We start from the raw sequence: 17,909 nt of genomic DNA on the forward strand, positions 1-17,909 counted from the left end.
GAAGCTCATCCCTCCACCTCGGGGCCCGCATGCAGCACGCAACCGGGAGATGTGTCACCTGATATCGAAACCTGACAGCAGCGCTCTTCCCTGAGGGCTGCCTGCTCACCCACCCGCTGCCCGGACTGGTCTGAAAGTGGTGCATCACCTTGCACCCGTCCTTGTCCTCCTCCCACCTGGCCGCCGGCTTCTTGACGCGAGCAGAGGCTGCTGGTTGGACGGAGGGGAACTGTAGTGCTGGGCGGCCACGACTGCAAGTGCCAAGCATTGCTAGAATTGGAAGAAAAGGCTGCGCGGCTATGGTGGAAAGAACCAGAGCAACACCTGGCAGTTTGGATGAGAAGGGGCGAGTGAGGCGGCCGTCGCTCTCACTGGTAACTGAGCCCACCATGCCAATTTGCAGGCTCAGTTACTGGCAAGAGCAGCCACTGCTTGAGAATGACACACCGCTTCCAGGCCAGTTTGGGCAGAGACCTGAGAGCTGTACGAGGACGGCTCACCCGAAAGAACTACGGCAGAGCCTTGCAGCTTTTATCTGCCAGCTGGCCTCTGGGTAATCCCCCACCACCTCCTCCTCTCCCCTTCCCCTTCCAGCAGTGTACTGTTTTTCCAAATACCCAGGCCAGGCTGGGCAGCAATTCCCAGGGAGGCCCCCGATCGAGGAGGCTCAGGCTTGCATAAACCGCTCCCCCCCCCTTGGGTTCTCTTGGGTGCCCAGGGCCAGCAAGCAGTTCTTCTTCTGAGAAAGGGGGGAGAGGCAGGTGTGCCGGCGGAGACAGGCTTTGGCTACTCGTTCTGCTGTGACCCCAAACCCTTGCCTGGGCTCCTCCCTGCTGGGTGCTGGGCTTCCTGGGAAGCCCCCTGCGCCTTTGCTGCCTCGGTCAGAGCCTGATTCCAGAAGTGGCCCGGGGAAGTGTGGAGGTCGGGACTCAGTTGGCGAAACGGGCACTGCGCAGGGGGCTTAAGGCAAGGCGCTGCCACACAAAAACACTGTTGCCGCGATCTCGGCAAGCGTTTTCGGCCGGTAGCGCTGCAATCCCCTCCCCAAATCTGCGCTGCCGCATGAAAATGCTTTCCTCCCTGGAAATGCACATTGCAGAGCCGCGCGTCCTTCTCCTCTTTCTCCACAGATTCACTTTCTCTTTCTTCTTGGCTAGATCTGCCACCCGAAATATATGTTTTCCGATGGCCTTAGGCGACCCCTGTGAAAGGGTGGTTTGACCCCCAAAGGGGTCACGACCCCCAGGTTGAGAACCGCTGCTTTAGAGCATCGGACTTTCCTTTCACCACCAGATATATCCACAGCTGAGCTCATTTCGGCTTTGGCCCAGTCGCTTCACTCTTTCTGGCACTACTAGTACCAGCCCTCTGCTCTTCCTCACTAGCATATTGGACACCTTCCGACCTGAGGGGCTCATCTTCCGGTGTTACATCTTTTTTCCTTTTGGTACTGTCCATGGGGTTTTCATGACAAAGATACTAGAGTGGGTTGCCATTTCCTTCTCCAGATCACATTTTGTCAGAACTCTCTGCTATGACCTGTCCATCTTGAGTGTCCCTGCAGGGCATAGCTCATAGCTTCATTGAGCTACGCAAGCCCCTTCGCCACGACAAGGCAGTAATCCATAAAGGGGATCAGATTTGTAGCAATGCATTTTATTTGTGCATTTTGACTTTGATGATGTTCTTTTTAAAGAAGCTCAAAATATTTACTTAACCAGACCACTTTAGATTCCTTCTGCCTATCCCTGCAGTTGGAAGTTTTACATTCACAGACTCTAATGCTGATCCGAGAACGCTGGGGTGACCTTGTACAAGTGGAACGCTACCATGCAGGCAAATGCCTGTCCCTCTCTGTTTGGAAGTAAATAAAATCATTATTGTCTGTAGATATTCTTACAATCAATACAAACACAATTCTACTTATAATTATTATTTGTTAAGCAATTTATATCTTTCCATGTAACAATATTATATTGTTGGAAACCTTGGTAGGAGCCTTGGTAGTACAGTGGTTTAATGCACCCTGTTATTAACACAGCTGCCTGCAATTACTGCAGGTTTGAATCTTACCAGGCTCAAGGTTGACTCAGCCTTCCATCCTTTCTAAGGTAGGTTAAATGAGGACTCAGTTTGTGGGGGCAATAAGCTGACTTTGTATAAATATACAAAAGGATGAAGGCTATTGCTTAACGCATTGTAAGCCGCCCTGAGTCTCAGGAGAAGGGCGGCATATAAATCAAATTTAAAAACAAAACAAAACTGATATTATGAAAACTCATGCACTCTTGAATTAGGATAATGTGATATATAGTATGTAATTTAGGTTGTATGGATTTCTTAAATAAGTTATATACAATTGAATTCTGGAATGAGGACAAATAGTTAACAAAATGAGAGCAAATATCTTGACCTGAAAATAATATATTAAATTATATTAATGTGGGTATTTTAGAGTCACAACTTCCAGAACAGCTGGAAGGGTAATTACAGTCATCAAATTCTGTTTCATAGACAAAGTTTTCACAATATAGTATTATTGCTTTTGGAAATGCATGTCCTAGAAAAGCTAGATCCACACCTTATATAATTAAATAGGCACATTTGAAATCTACAAAATCTTCTTAATCTTTATGCAATTTTATGAGTCAAATTTCTTATCATTGAGGTTTATCACGGTATGTATGTATGAATGAATGTACATATATTCAGTGTAGATCGTAGTGAGAAGTTGCAACTATCCATATCAAGGTGTAATGGAAATGCAGTTTCTGTTTTTGTGAATTTATTTAATGGTTGGTTTTTATTTAAGAAGTTAGGACCACTAATCACAGCTACTTGAATATATAAACGTGAATATTTAATAGTATTATTTCATATACTGTACAATGAGAAGTGAAAGCAACATTTTGTCTTCTTTAGAAATGTATGAATATGGTATGGTATTTCCAGGGCAGCACATATATCTGAAATTTAAAGAAGACATTAATACTTTCCATCTATTATATTTGTTCTTCGTGTTTTGTGTTGAATGTAAAGTGTTGGTATTGGCTTTGTCCCTTGTTTAGGACTTAAAGGACAGCTAACAACATTTTTTAAACCATGTAATCTAGCTCATGGTTTGAGATTAATCTTGGAGTTCAGGCTGCTTGTTCACTTGCCGCTAGAAATACATGACAATTTTAGGCCACAAACCTAAACAGTAATAAACAGAAACACATAGCCATAGATCTTCAAATGACTTTTAAAACTTATTTGACACAAACCATTCTTTTAATCAATGCTTTTGTGATACTGATCCCTGAGTTGGTTAAATGTGCCTTATATACTCTTGCAGTGGGTCTATTATTGGAAAGCAATGAGCGAAAGTGAACAGCAAAGCTAAAAATATATTAGGCACAATTGTCAAGAATTTCAAACAACAAAGAATTATTAAGATTGTGATTGTGTGCCTGTTAGAAAAGTTTGAAAGAGTTTCTTGAACTTTATACAGAAAATGGTTACATTCTTGTTTAATATAGTAATAATATTTTTACCAATTTATTTGAATGTTCTACAAAAATAGATTTTTATTTAACATAGTATTTCTTTATTAGCCAACAAATTGTTGGGAGAAAAACTGGAACAGCATCTCTTCATAAAGTTACCATTAAGATTGACGAGAATGACGTATCAAAGCCTTTGCAAATTTTTCATGAACCTCCCCTTCCAGCATGTGATTCCAAACTAATCGAGAGAGCTATGAAGGTAAACTTAAGCAATTTAAATTGTCTCAATTTAAAAAGACTCTTTTTTAACAGATATGTTTATTGTTAAAATATTGGGATATAAAGAAAATAGAAAAAAAAATATTGAAATACCAAAAAGAGGTTACAAAAAAGGTCCCCCCCCCTTTTCTTTTTTAAAAAAGGCTTTTAAATGGTGGCAGTTTAGAAATGTAAAATTATTTTGCAAAATGGTTTGCCAGGGCTGGAAAAATGTATATATAAAATTTATTATTAGCATGAAATATAAAAATTTACATAAAATATATAAAAAGAATTCTGACATGAACAGATACTCTTGTTCCATTACCTGCATTGTATCAATAATTCTTATCTTGAAAAAAAACTTGCTTCATTTAAACTAAGATTTTAGAAGATATTTACAATGGACCAGCTACTTAATTTAGATGAAACAATAATAATACCAGTGCTTGAACAGCTGCACAATATCCCCTTAAAACTGCAAATTCTTCAGAAAGTTTTGTTTTTTAATAACTGATTTCACTTTGATTTTTGTAGATAGACCATTTGTCAGTAGAGAAGCTTCTAATAGACAGCGTCCATGCAAGAGCACATCAGAAACTCCAGGAATTGAAGGCCATTCTTAAGAGCTACAACACCAGTGACAATTGTATGTGGCAGTATCTCTATAATCCTTTCTTATCTTACTTCAAGATAAAAGATTTGATTCTGAACTAAATGAAATTACTCTGCCAATTTGCCTCTGTCTCATGTGATAATACAGTAATCATAATAATAACCATAATAATTAAATTTGTTAATTATACTGAACTGAAAGGGTTTTTTGGGCAATCATTGCCTTGAATATGACATAGAGAAGTAGTTAAAGATTTTTTAAAATTGGGATTTTGATATTTTAACAAAAAATTTAACAATTTTTTTGTGAGGAAAGTGAAATGATATGAATATTCAGTATTTTTATGTTAGAGGTTATTTCTTATATCCTTTTGAATTTGTTTTGAATACTTTCCAAATTTTTATCAGCTAATGAGCCACGGTGGTGCAGTGGTTAGAGTGCAGTACTGCAGGCTACTTCTGCTGACTGCTGACTGCCTGCAATTTGGCAGTTCAAATCTCACCAGGTTCAAGGTTGACTCAGCCTTCCATCCTTCCGAGGTGGGTAAAATGAGGACCCAAATTGTTGGGGGCAATATGCTGACTCTGTAAATCACTTCGAAAGGGCTGTAAAGCGGTATATAAGTCTAAGTGCTATTGCTATAACACACATTTTCAAGGTTTAAAATATTTTTAACAATTGTTATATTTATTTTAATGTGCTTATTCAAGGGGGGGCATACATGAAATTGTACCAAAAGTTACCTAAATCTGATTTTGGCGGATCCCTTCAGGCTCATACACCCAAGTCCTTTTCATTTAGGCAAATATGCTAACCTTTTGGGAGATGTTTTGGGATGGATTATAGAGGATAAGAGAGAATACTTTATTGTTATAAAATATGCAATGATTTTTTTTTAAATGAAGTATTTTGATTAAAAACTATTACTGGAATCAGGATTTGTGCTTACTTGTTTCATACAAGAAGCTGAGTTTCTATGCTCCTTCCTGCACCTAGTTCTCTGTAGATAGTTTGGTTCACTAATATTCATTTATAGTTTTTTAATATATAGTTTTAAGCTGTTTTAATCATTTAATCTATGAGTTAATGAACAAAAAATATTCCGGAAGGATTGAATGAAAAGTAATGCCTCAAGTAATATAAGTAACAAGATGGCAGTATTGGTGCACTAGAAGCTGATGTGTTCTTTATTATCTTATATTTCACTTCAATTGAGGGGAATTTGCTGTGGAAGAAGATTGTGTTACTGATTATGAAATGGTAGCCTGTTATGAAAACTTGTTTCATGAAAACAAGTTCATGAAACCAGGTTGAATTTCTAATTGCCAAAGGACTTGCTGCAGATGAAATTCACTGTGGAATTCATTTATGTTTATGGTAATGTTTATATTGAAATGTATATTGTGCATTGCTGGGCCAAAAGATGTAAAGATGCTGATCCAGTAAGAGCTGGCTTATGTGATCAAGACTAAAGTAGATGACCTGTAGCACAGTAACTATTTTCATGTGAGAACAATTGGAGAAATGGTTAACCACAGTTGGGTGATCTTAAAGGGAAATTGCTGTCAAGTTTGGCATTTCATAGGAATGTTTATGTAAGGTGGATTCCTTACATGTCAATGGCAAAAGTAAAAATTTCAAGAGTTGATATTTGCCAGCACTGCTTGTTACACTACAAAAATGAAGGTGAGGATTTTTTTTTCCATAGCATTGGGATGGCCAGTGAAACATGGGGTCATCATTATGATGCAGAAATGAATTGTTAGCCCCTGGAATATCATTACAAGACTTTGCCTATAGGGGCGGGGGGAATTCAGTTTCCTGCCTTTGGTAGGAAAACTCTTTGGGGATGGAGATTGTGTTAGTCATTTCTTTGAATCTGACATCATTATCAACTGAGTGGTACATTGTAATACTCAAAATTTTGAAACAATGATTCAGCAGACTTCAGAAGTAAAGAAGGAAATTATGCTGCAATAGAATAGGCCTTACAGGTATCAAGCCACCCAAGAGTCAATTTCAAAGTTGAATCTCATCTTACTCCATCTTCCATGCAGTTCATATTTGGTATCATGCAATTACTACTTTGTCCGGACATGAAAGTATACCTTTGCAGCTATATTTGACTCGGATGACAAAGTCAAGAGGATTATCAAGACCTGATTGATTAGAGAAAATGTAGAGTTCTTTCATGATGGCTTGCCAATCTTTGCCAGAAGTATATAGCAAATAGTTGCAATTATATGGAGAAGTAAATACGGGTAACATTTTAGGGATTATTTTCCCATTTGTTTATTAAAATACCCCCATTTAGACTAAAGTTATGGATGGAGGCATTATTTTCCATTCAATTTTTATATGTAGAAATAGTGAAGGATAAGTTGGTAGCAAAATGACATTCCTTGAAAATACAATTTTATTGATGCTCATTAAGCTGAATGTAATTTACTAAAATAGTTCTATTGAAAAAGGATTTATTTTGATTTTTTTCTTATGATTAAAGCCTGCAGAGGTCCAAAGTTGCATTTAATCTTGAAATTTCCATAGTTAAAATTCCATCGCATCTCATGAATTCTCAATTCTTTAGCTTTTATAGAAACAGCTCTCCCCACACTTGTTATTTCTATTCTGGAGCCTTGCGGGCGATCTGAATGCTTACACATATTTGTAGACCTTCATTCTGGGATGTTTCAGTTAATGCTTTATGGAATTGGTAAGTAAATAAGAGCTCTATAATAATTTAAGATTCATTTATAATGATTATATTACAACTTGCAGAATTTAGCTGTTTTTCTTTGGGCTGAAAATTAAAAGTAAAGATTTTTATCATAAAATTTGCCAGTGTATTAAAAAGTGTTGTGATGTCAAATATAGATCTATAGGTCATTTGGTCAGTTAGCATGTAGTAACTTGCAAGCACAATGCAGTGAAAATTGAAAAATTATTTGCCAGAGAAAATAATGATTATTAATACCAATAGGAATGGGGAAAATTTTGTTTAACATATTTTACAAATGAAATGGCTTGGTCATGATCATAAATTGGCATAATACATTGAACTTAATATAAGGCTTTTCCTCCTAATATTTAAAATAATTTTCTTAAAAGTTATACCTCAAAATAAAAAACACAAAACTTACAAATACAATTCAAATTTATCTGTAAAAGTCAAAATAATACAAATTAGCAACTAGCATGAAATCTTTATGCAGATCTGTCTGTCTGTGTCTGTCTGTCTATCTATCTATCCATCTACAGTATCCGTCTATCTATCTATCTATTGTATCTATCTTTCTATCTATCTATTTTATACATAGCCCATCTCACTATTGAAATGACTCTGAATGGTTTATAGATTAAAAACAATATAATTCATACAAAAGACAAAATTAACAGGCAGAGTTAGAAGGACAAGTTAAAAAGGTGGAGGGAATGCCCGCAAGCCATCTGTTACCCCAATGACTGCATATTCTTGGTTAAAAGACATGTTTTAACACTTTTCCCGAAGAGTAGAAGGGTGGAGTATAGTTTTACCTCAGGCAGCATAATTATTACAACTTTTTTTGTTGTATATGTTTTATTTGTAGTTTTCCTTTAACAACCAACATATTTTGTGGACTGTGTATTGACTGGGTCAATATATTTTTACACAGTGCTAACAATAATAAAGAATTAAATATACATAATCTTTGTCTTCCAACTTCTAACCTTGATATGCTCATTGTAATTATAATAGATTATGTATCAATATATATAATATTTCACAATTTGCTCTCCCCCCCCTTTTGTTGGGGTTCTTATACCTTCACATATTTGCCTTTAAACAATATCATTCTCTCTTTATGATTCTTTATCACTTTCTCCATAAATATATTTAAACATCAATAACATTTCTTTATACAATGTATTTGTTGATCCCTGCTGAATCACTAATATTTAATATTTTAGATATTACTCAATGTTCCACCATAATTCCAATAATTCAATTTTCTATAAACACCAATAAAACCAATTATTGATAAATTTTGATTAGTCCCGGGATTATATCTCTAAATCCCCTGAATTTATAGTCCTTGAAAGCTATAAATTTCAAAATATTTTTTACACAGTTAATAATAATAATACATTTAAATATGCCTAATCATAGTCTTCTACCTCCTAGCCTTAGTATATTTGTGGTTATAACAAATTCTATTATATATCCATATGTGTGTTACTATTTTCCCAATTTATACTTTCTACTTTTTTCTATTAGTTTTTAATACAATCACCATATTACAAGATATTTTATCTCTATCCATTATCTCTTAGCCTTTTTAGAATTTCATCATTTATTGATTTTTTGGTGACTTTTTAATATTTCTCTCTTGAGATCCTATATTTCTTTCTAACATTTTTGCACAAACTTAATGTTCCCTCTGCCTTACCCCTTTTCTCCTTCTGCTGCATCATTTGGAAAATCTTCCTTTTTTCTCTCTATTCTATTGTAAACTCTTAAGGAATTATCTATTTGATTCTTAGTGCTTATTGTTACTGTCTCTTCAGTGTTTTTATCTTCTTGTAACTTATTTTTATTTGTTTCTTCCACCATTCCTTCAAATTTCTCATCTGTTTTCTGAATATTATGTTCATCTTTCCCCACCCTTTGTTGAGGATCTTCTACACTCACATCTTTATCTTTGAACAATCCCATAATCTCCTTATGATTCTTTGTCACATTTTCATAAATACTTTCAAGCATCACTAACATTTCTTCATAGAACTTTATTTTCTCCTGTTGGGTCATTTTGTATCAGTTTAATATATTAAAAATTACTCAATATACCTCTAATATTCCAGTATCCCAATATCTAAAAACTCTAAAGAAGTCAATTATTAATACAATTTAGTCAATCCCAGAATTATTCCTCCAAATCCCCTAAATTTCTATTCTTTCAAAGCTATAAACTGATAATTTACAGTCTTTATAATATTCCAGTTTACATCTTCTCAGTTGTCCAAATTTTAAAGTCTTATTTATCTTTTCTTTTTCTTTCTTTTTTTCCTTCCATCACCTTTCTTCTTTTACCTCATAGAATGTTTTATCAAGTAGCATTAGTAATCTAAATCCAAATTGGCCCATCAAGTTCCCTCAAGTCTTTCAAATCCACTTTCCAGTAAACAATTTCAATAGGGTTTTAGTTATTTGCAATTCAGTTTGTCTTAGAGATCTTCAAAAAGCTCGCAAGATATTTCCAAACATCCAAATTGCCTACTGAATTAGAATCAAGGTCAAGTGGCCTTGAAGTTATTTACTTTCACACCTTTTCTTTGTGTATCTTAAACAATTATCACTTTCCCACACTGCAGTAATCTTCTTCCTCCAGTAGATGGGTCTCCTGCTCCAAATCCATTAAACAGTTTGTGGCCGGGGGGTGGGGGTGGGTAGAACAGCTGATTGTCAACTGATTGGGGGTGGGTGGGTTAGAATTTTTTTTAAAAACAGTTTCTCCCACTAATCACTTTTCAAAGTATTGTTAAATCTTTTCCAAGCTTTCTATATTTTAAAGTTTCTATTAGATATTTTTTTCACATCTGGGTTTTTAATCTTCCTCTTTCTCCATCTATCCAATTGCCGCTTTTCAAAAATTCAAATCTTTATTGTCAGTGCAAACATATGTACAATGAGATTGGTTGAGCTCCCTCAGTGCACCCCCCCCCAACACAATATAACTCACAGTGAAGACAGAAAATCCCTAACCCAATAAATCATATTAATAACCACCCAGTCCTATTGCACCAGTGTGAACATGTTACATGTTGCGCCGGCCCTGGAAGTCCATCGTACTACGTAGTTATGATGTTATTTCGCATTCAGGAGTCTGACAGCCCACGGATAAAAACTGTTCGTCAGCCTGTTTGTGCAGCTAGCTATGCTTCTATATCTCCTTCCCGATGGTAGGAGGATAAAGAAGTGGTGACCAGGGTGTGAGTTATCCCTGAGGATTTTCCTCATTCTTCTAAGGCAGTGAGCCCTAGCGATCTCATCTAGTGGTATCGGGGGACAGCCCACAATGTTTTGTGCTGTGCTCACTTCCCTCTGTAATGTTTTTCTATCCACGGCTGTTAAACCAGCATGTGATACCGTGATGCAATAAGTGAGGACGCTTTCTATTGTGGACCGGTAAAAGGAGGTCATCAGTTGTTGTTCCACCCTGTTTTTACGCAAGACCCTAAGGAAATGGAATCTCTGTTGGGCCTTCCTGGCCATCTGGATCGTGTTGTTTTTCCAGGTGAGTTCTTCGCTGAGATGGACTCCCAGGAATTTAAAGGAGGAAACTCTCTACACAACCCCTCTCGATGTAAAGTGGGGAGGTTCCTCTCTTCCTCCGGAAGTCCAACACCATCTCCTTGGTCTTGCTGATGTTCAGGTGCAGGTTGTTTTTTAAGCACCATGTGGATAGTTTTTGAACCTCCCCCCTGTACGCTGTTTCATCTTCACCTGTAATAAGACCCATTACGGTGGTGTCATCTGCGAACTTAATGATCACAGTGGATGGGTCAGACGTTACACAATCATGTGTATAGAGTGAATACAGGTAGGGACTAAACACACAGCCCTGTGGGGAGCCAGTGCTAAGCTTCAGGGAGGTGGATATGACAGCCCCAACCCTCACTGTTTGTGGTCGGTCCCTCAGAAAGTCTTTGATCCAGGCGCAGATGGAAGAGGGAAAATCCAAGTCAGTCAGCTTTTCGATAAGGATGCTCAGCAGAATGGTATTGAAGTCCGAGCTATAGTCTATGAAAAGCATCCTGACATAGTTCCCGGGTTTCTCCAGGTGGCTCGCTACAGAATGTAAAGTTAGTTAGTTAGTTAGTTTATTTGATTTGTATACCGCCCTACTCCCGAAGGACTCAGGGCGGTGAACAGCCAACAATAAAATACATAAATACAAAAAATTTAAAAACCCGATAAAATCAAATTAAATTATTTGGCCCAGACAAATTAAAATACCCCAATAATTTAAAAACAGATTAAAATTTACGTATTTAAAAAGGGAAGAGATCAGGCCAAGCCCGCTTGATGGAATAAAAAGGTCTTCACAGCACGGCGGAAGGAGCGCAGATCCGGGATCCTCCGTATCTCCGGGGGGAGCTCGTTCCAGATGGTAGGTGCCCCCACAGAGAAGGGTCTCCCCCTAGGGGCCGCTAGTCGACACTGTTTGGCTGACGGCACCCGGAGGAGTCCCTCTCTATGAGAGCGTACTGGCCGGTGGGAGGCTATTGGTGGTAGTAGGCGGTCCCGTAAATAACCAGGCCCTAAGCCATGGAGCGCTTTAAAGGTGGTAACCAAAACCTTGAAGCGCACCCGGAAGACCACCGGGAGCCAGTGCAGCTCGCGCAGGAGAGGTGTTACATGGGAGCGCCATGTTGCTCCCATTACCACCCGCGCGGCCGCACTCTGCGCCAGTTGGAGCCTCCGGATGCTCCTCAAGGGGAGCCCCATGTAGAGAGCATTACAATAGTCCAGGCGGGAGGTGATGAGGGCATGAGTGACCGTGCGCAACGAGTCCCGATTCAGAAAGGGACGCAACTGGCGAATCAGGCGGACCTGATAAAAAAATCCTCCCGGTCACGGCCGTCAAGTGCTCTTCTAAAGACAGCCGTGAATCCAGGAGGACGCCCAAGTTGCGAGCCCTCTCCGTGGGGGCCAATGATTCGCCCCCAATAGTCAGTGATGGCGTCAACTGGCTATATCGGGACGTCGGAAACCACAGCCACTCGGTCTTGGATGGGTTGAGCCTGAGCCTGTTCCTCCCCATCCAGATCCGTACAGCCTCCAGGCACCGGGACATCACTTCAAGGGCATCGTTGGGGTGATCCAGGGTGGAGATGTACAGCTGGGTGTCATCAGCGTACTGATGGTACTCCACCCCGAAACCACGGATGATCTCGCCCAGCGGCTTCACATAAATGTTGAACAGGAGAGGTGAGAGGACCGACCCTTGTGGCACCCCACATATGAGGGGCCTCGGGGTCGACTTCTGTCCCCCTGTCAACACAGACTGCGACCGGTCAGAGAGAAAGGAGGAGAACCACTGCAACACAGTGCCTCCCACCCCTAACTCTTCCAACCGGTGCAGCATGATACCATGGTCGATGGTATCAAAAGCCGCTGAGAGATCTAACAGGACCAGGACAGAGGAGCACCCCCTATCCCGAGCCCTCCAGAGATCATCAACCAACGCGACCAATGCCGTTTCCGTGCTGTACCCGGGCCTGAAGCCCGACTGGAACGGATCCAGATACGTCGTTTCATCCAGATGCTGAGGGAGCTGTTGCGCAACCACACTCTCAACAACCTTCGCCACAAAACGAAGGTTGGAGACCGGACGATAATTTACCAACATTGCCGGGTCCAGGGAAGGCTTCTTGAGGAGAGGCCTCACCACCGCCTCTTTCAAGGCGGCAGGAAAGACACCCTCACCCAGCGAAGCATTTATAATCCCCTGGAACCAGCCTCGTGTCACCTCCCGAGAAGCCAGCACTAACCAGGAGGGACACGGGTCCAATAAACAAGTGGTCGCGTTCAGTCTACCCAGAATCCTGTCCACGTCCTCAGGGGTCACAGGATCAAACTCATCCCAGATAACATTCTCAAGACCTGCCCCAGTCCCTCCCCCTGAGACTATCCAGTCGGAGTCCAGATCTTCCCGAATCTGAGCGATTTTGTCATACAGATATTGAACAAAATCCTCGGCTCTACCCTCCAAGGGGTCCTCCCGCGCTTCCTGGTGGAGCAGGGAGCGGGTCACCCTAAACAGGGCGGCCGGGCGATTATCTGATGACGCAATAAGAGCAGCAAAATAGCTACATTTCGCTGCTTTTATCGCCACTAGGTAATTCCTAATATGAGCTCTTACCAGTGTCCGGTCAGATTCAGAAAGACTGGCCCTCCAACTACTCTCTAGGCATTTTTTCCGGCGCTTCAACTCCCTCAGCTCCTCAGTGAACCAAGGAGCTAAATGAGATCGGCGCCGGGTCAGAGGCCGCAAAGGCACGACCCGATCCAGAGCTCCAGCGGCCGCCCTATCCCAGGTGGCCACTAGGTCTCCAGTCGAGGCGTGTGCCAGATCCTCAGGGAATGGCCCAAGCTCCATCTGGAACCTATCCGGTTCCATCAGGCGCCTGGGGCGGAACCATCTTACCGGCTCCGGCTCCCTGCGGCGGGGTGTAGCGGTTCGAAGGTCGAGACGAAGGAGAGAGTGATCAGACCATGACAAGGGCTCGGTGACTATATCCCCTATCTCGAGATCACTCAACCACTGTCCAGAGACAAAAACCAGATCCAGCGTGTTTCCCCCCGTGTGGGTAGGGTCATGAATTAACTGGGTCAGGTCCATGGCTGTCATGGAAGCCATGAACTCCCGAGCCACCTCAGATGCCTCACCAACGGACGGCAAGTAGTAGTAGTAGTAGCTATGGTATCATCTGTCGACCTGTTCCCCCTGTAGACAAAGTGATGTTTGTCAAAGTCCGGTGGGAGGCATGTCCTAAGGTGTTGGAGAACCAATCTCTCGAAGCTTTTCATCACTACAGACATTAATGCGATGGGTCTGTAGTCATTTAGGCAGTTAATTGCTGTTTTCTTAACATTTAGAGATTTTAAAAAAAATTCTTTTACTTGGATTAGGTCTCTAGAATAAAAGTTGGAAGTTGTCTCACCCAGTTTTAATGTTCTGTCCACGAACCGCTCCAGCACAAATCTTATTGTCCCGGTTGTCACAGATTGTGACTTGCCAAAAATGGTTGTCGTCCCTGCTGCCGTTTGGGAGAGCTTTCTTCGGACCTAACGAGGAAATTGCGGTTTCCTCGTGGTTGATGAAGCACCTCTCCTTCCTTCACCACTCCTCCAGGGCAGCTTTGAACCCTTAGGGTCTCCCAGCAAGCAGATACTGGCTGGTTTTCATGGTTGAAGAACAGGGAACACTGTGTTCTGCACAGCAATCAGTGTGAAGTCCTTGCAATTATTAAAGTTTTGAAATACTGGACAATGGGTTCTTAGCAAAATAATTCTTTCTTCCCATGGAGTGTTTTAAAATCTGTTAGTAGATTTTATGGTTGGTGCCCATTTGAGAATCTCACAGAGTGGAAAAAGTGGAAGGTCAATTATACTGGATATTGGATAGAATCCATTGAATTGGATTAGAGCCAGATTTAGTCATGCTTATTACTTTTTCTGACATTAATGAGAATTAAAGTAGATCTAATTGATTTTCCATGGGTCAATTTGAAGCATAATAATACCTAATTCTAACCTTCTGACAATACATGGTTTGGGACCAGGTTACCTGAGGGATTACCTTTTTCCAAGAGTTTCTTCCTGTCCATCTTGATCTAGAAGAATAGGCATGCTGCAGATCCCATCAGCCAAAGAGTTTGCTGTCAGAGACTGAAAAAGGGTCTTCTTCCGCAATGGCCCCTGTTCTACTGAACATCCTCTCTTTGGAGATCAGAATGACCCCTATTAGCCTTTTGTAAGGCCCTAAAAACCTGGCTGTGTTCCCAGGCCTGGGGTGCTGAATTGTGTCAAGGGCCCTGTTTCCTGGCTGTATTGCTAACTGGCCAAGTATCTCAGCTGATATGTATATTTTGGATGTTTTTAATCATTTTTATTTGTTTTAAAATGTTTTAATGTCTTAATTGTAGTATATTTTTGAAGCCGCCCAGAATCAAAAACTGAGATGGATGACTACAGAAATTGAATATCAATTTACTTCATATAAAACAGATGAATGCAAAACTTTTGGTTAAGAACCACACAGAATCTTTGTATTGTATTTGTGTTATATTTTGTGGTATTCTAGGAATCTGAATATAACACAAATGAAACTGAATCATATTTTGTTTTATAGCTATCCTTGAGTGGGATGGGGGGGGGCTTTAAGAAGGTCCATGCAGTCCTAAGTGTATAGAATTCTAGTACAGTTTACAAAGAAATAGCCTTCACTGATTTCTGTGGCAAATGTTTGCCTCCTGTGATAAAGTGATCACAGGAGGCAAACGTTTGGTGATCCTCTCTCTAGTAATCTTCAGATTGAATTCCAGGAGGATACTGTTAATTCAGAGGCTTTCAATTCATGACCATTTTGTCTAGGTAAAACAAGGCTACTATAGACCTTAAAGTACAGGCTGCTTCTTTACTCCCACCCAGTTGAAAATTCTGTATTTTAACATCCTCAATACATTTGAAGAAGTGCTGCTTCTTGCATTATGCTACATTCATTAAATCTTCATAAGAGAACTTTCTTCATGTATAATATAGTAGGAAAAAAATTCACTATTAATTTACCAAAGAAAAGCTTTTCTAGATGACATTTCCCATTATTGTCACAAATGTACTGTAATGATTGAATGTTGTTTGATTAAAAAGTATGTCTTTTTATAATATATGCATTACTCTGGAATCCCTTCTGTATGGAAATTGATTTATGGGTTGTTTAAAATAACAGAACCAACAGAAATCTATTTTGACTTAAAATCCTGTATTTTATTTAAATATATGTAAATAATTATACTGTAAATAATAACTAAAACCTTTTCTTTGTAGATCAGCAGACTCTGGATGATGTAGAGAAGTCTATCAATGATGATATGAAGCGTATCATTCCTTGGCTTCAGCAGCTCAAGTTAGTAAAAAGCAATACCAGGAAATGTACATCTTTGTCATTATAAAAACAATTTCACTTTTAGAATAATTTTCTATGATCTCTGCTTTGGCTGTCTTTTAGTAATTGCAACAGGGAAGGTTTAATGTTAATAGAACAGAACAGAACAGAATAGAATAGAATAGAATAGAATAGAATAGAATAGAATAGAATAGAATAGAATAGAATAGAATAGAATAGAATAGAATTTTATTGGCCAAATGTGATTAGACACACAAGGAATTTCTCTTGGTGCATATGCTCTCAGTGTACATAAAAGAAAAGATACGTTCATCAAGAATAATAAGGTACAACACTTAATGATAGTCATAGGGTACAAATAAGCAATCAAATCATATTAGGAAACAGTCAATATAAATCATAAGGATATAAGCAACAAAGTTACAGTCATACAGTCATTAGTGGAAGGAGATGGGTGATACAAACGATGACAAGATTAATAGTAGTGCAGACTTAGTAAATAGTTTGACAGGGAATTATTGGTTTAGCAGAGTGATGGCGTTCGGGAAAAAACTATTCTTATGTGTAGTTGTTCTGGTGTGCAGTGCTCTATAGCATTGTTTTGAGGGTGGGTAGGATGTGAGGGGTCTGTAAATATTTTCACAGCCCTCTTTTTGACTCGTGCAATATACAGATCCTCAATGGAAGGCAGGTTGGTAGCAATTGTTTTTTCTGCCGTTCTAATTATCCTCTCAAGTCTGTCTGTCTTGTTAGGTTGAAGACCAAACCAGACAGTTATAGAGGTGCAGATGACAGACTCAATAATTCCTCTGTAGAACTGTATCAACAGTTCCTTGGGCAATTTGAGCTTTCTGAGTTGTCTCAGAGAACATTCTTTGTTGTGCTTTTTTGATGATGTTTTTGATGTTAAGTGTCCATTTTAGATCTTGTGATATGGTATAACCTAAAAATTAGAAGGTCTCTATTGTTGATATTGAGTTGTCTAGTATTGTAAGAGGTGGAAGTATGGAAGGGTTTCTCCTAAAGTCTACCACTATTTCTACGGTTTTGAGTGTGTTCAGTTCCAGATCGTTCCGGTCGCACCACGAGGCTTGTTGTGTCATCTGCAAATGTCAATAGTTTAACAGATGGATCGTTAGAGATGCAGTTATTGGTATATAAAGAGAAGAGAAGTGGGGAGAGCACACAGCCCTGGGGGGGGGGCACTGTGCTAATTATACAGGTATCTGATGTGATTTTGTTTAGCTTCACTTGCTGCTTCCTGTTTGTTAGGAAGCTTCTGATACACTTACAAGTGTGTTCAGGTACCTCTAGCTGGTTTAGCTTAGTTAGAAGAGTGTCTGGAATGATGGTAATGAATGCTGAACTAAAGTCTACAAAGAGGACCCTTGCGTAGGTCTTTGGAGATTCAAGATGTTGTAGGACCATCATGGTCCTGGCACACGCGGTGGCGCCCATTCCTCTTCTGGGTTTCCAGCGCACGCATGCACACCAGCCAGCTAGTCTTCTGGTTACTGGCTCGCATGCACATGCGATGATCAGCAGGCCTTCACACATGCGGCTGAGCCAGAAACCAGAAGATCAGCCAGCCAGCTGATCATCCCGCACGCATGCTCACCAGTAACCAGAAGACTAGGTGGCTGGTGCGCATGCGTGCACCGGAAACTGGAAGTTTATTTTCCGGCACGCGCATGCCCACTGGGCAGCTCCTTTTAGCGCGCATGCACACTGGCTATGCCATCGACAGCCACTGCCCATTGGAGGCCGTTCGCATCGGCAAAGCAGCGCTGCCTCTTTGCCTGCGCCGCTGCCTCTGCTCAGGGTTTGCCTTCTGGGGGGAGAGAAAGGTCCTGGTGGGGGGGATCCTCTTTGCAGAGG

General features: G+C 40.2%; 1 protein-coding gene across 8 annotated transcripts in view; it reads left to right on the forward strand.

The window, feature by feature from the left end:
- MED14 (mediator complex subunit 14) overlaps positions 1 to 17,909 on the forward strand; it is a 99,239-nt gene that overhangs the window by 27,554 nt on the left and 53,776 nt on the right. For all 8 annotated transcript variants that reach the window (XM_034423832.2, XM_034423834.2, XM_034423833.2 and 5 more), the window contains exons 8-12: positions 1,732 to 1,864; positions 3,597 to 3,747; positions 4,284 to 4,395; positions 6,950 to 7,075; positions 15,953 to 16,031. In XM_034423832.2, coding sequence (XP_034279723.1) covers positions 1,732 to 1,864; positions 3,597 to 3,747; positions 4,284 to 4,395; positions 6,950 to 7,075; positions 15,953 to 16,031 — 601 coding nt within the window. The remainder of the gene's footprint in view (positions 1 to 1,731; positions 1,865 to 3,596; positions 3,748 to 4,283; positions 4,396 to 6,949; positions 7,076 to 15,952; positions 16,032 to 17,909) is intronic.

This window comes from Pantherophis guttatus, chromosome 5, assembly GCF_059756535.1.
Source record: "Pantherophis guttatus breed Tessera chromosome 5, ASM5975653v1, whole genome shotgun sequence".
Lineage (NCBI taxonomy): Eukaryota > Metazoa > Chordata > Lepidosauria > Squamata > Colubridae > Pantherophis > Pantherophis guttatus.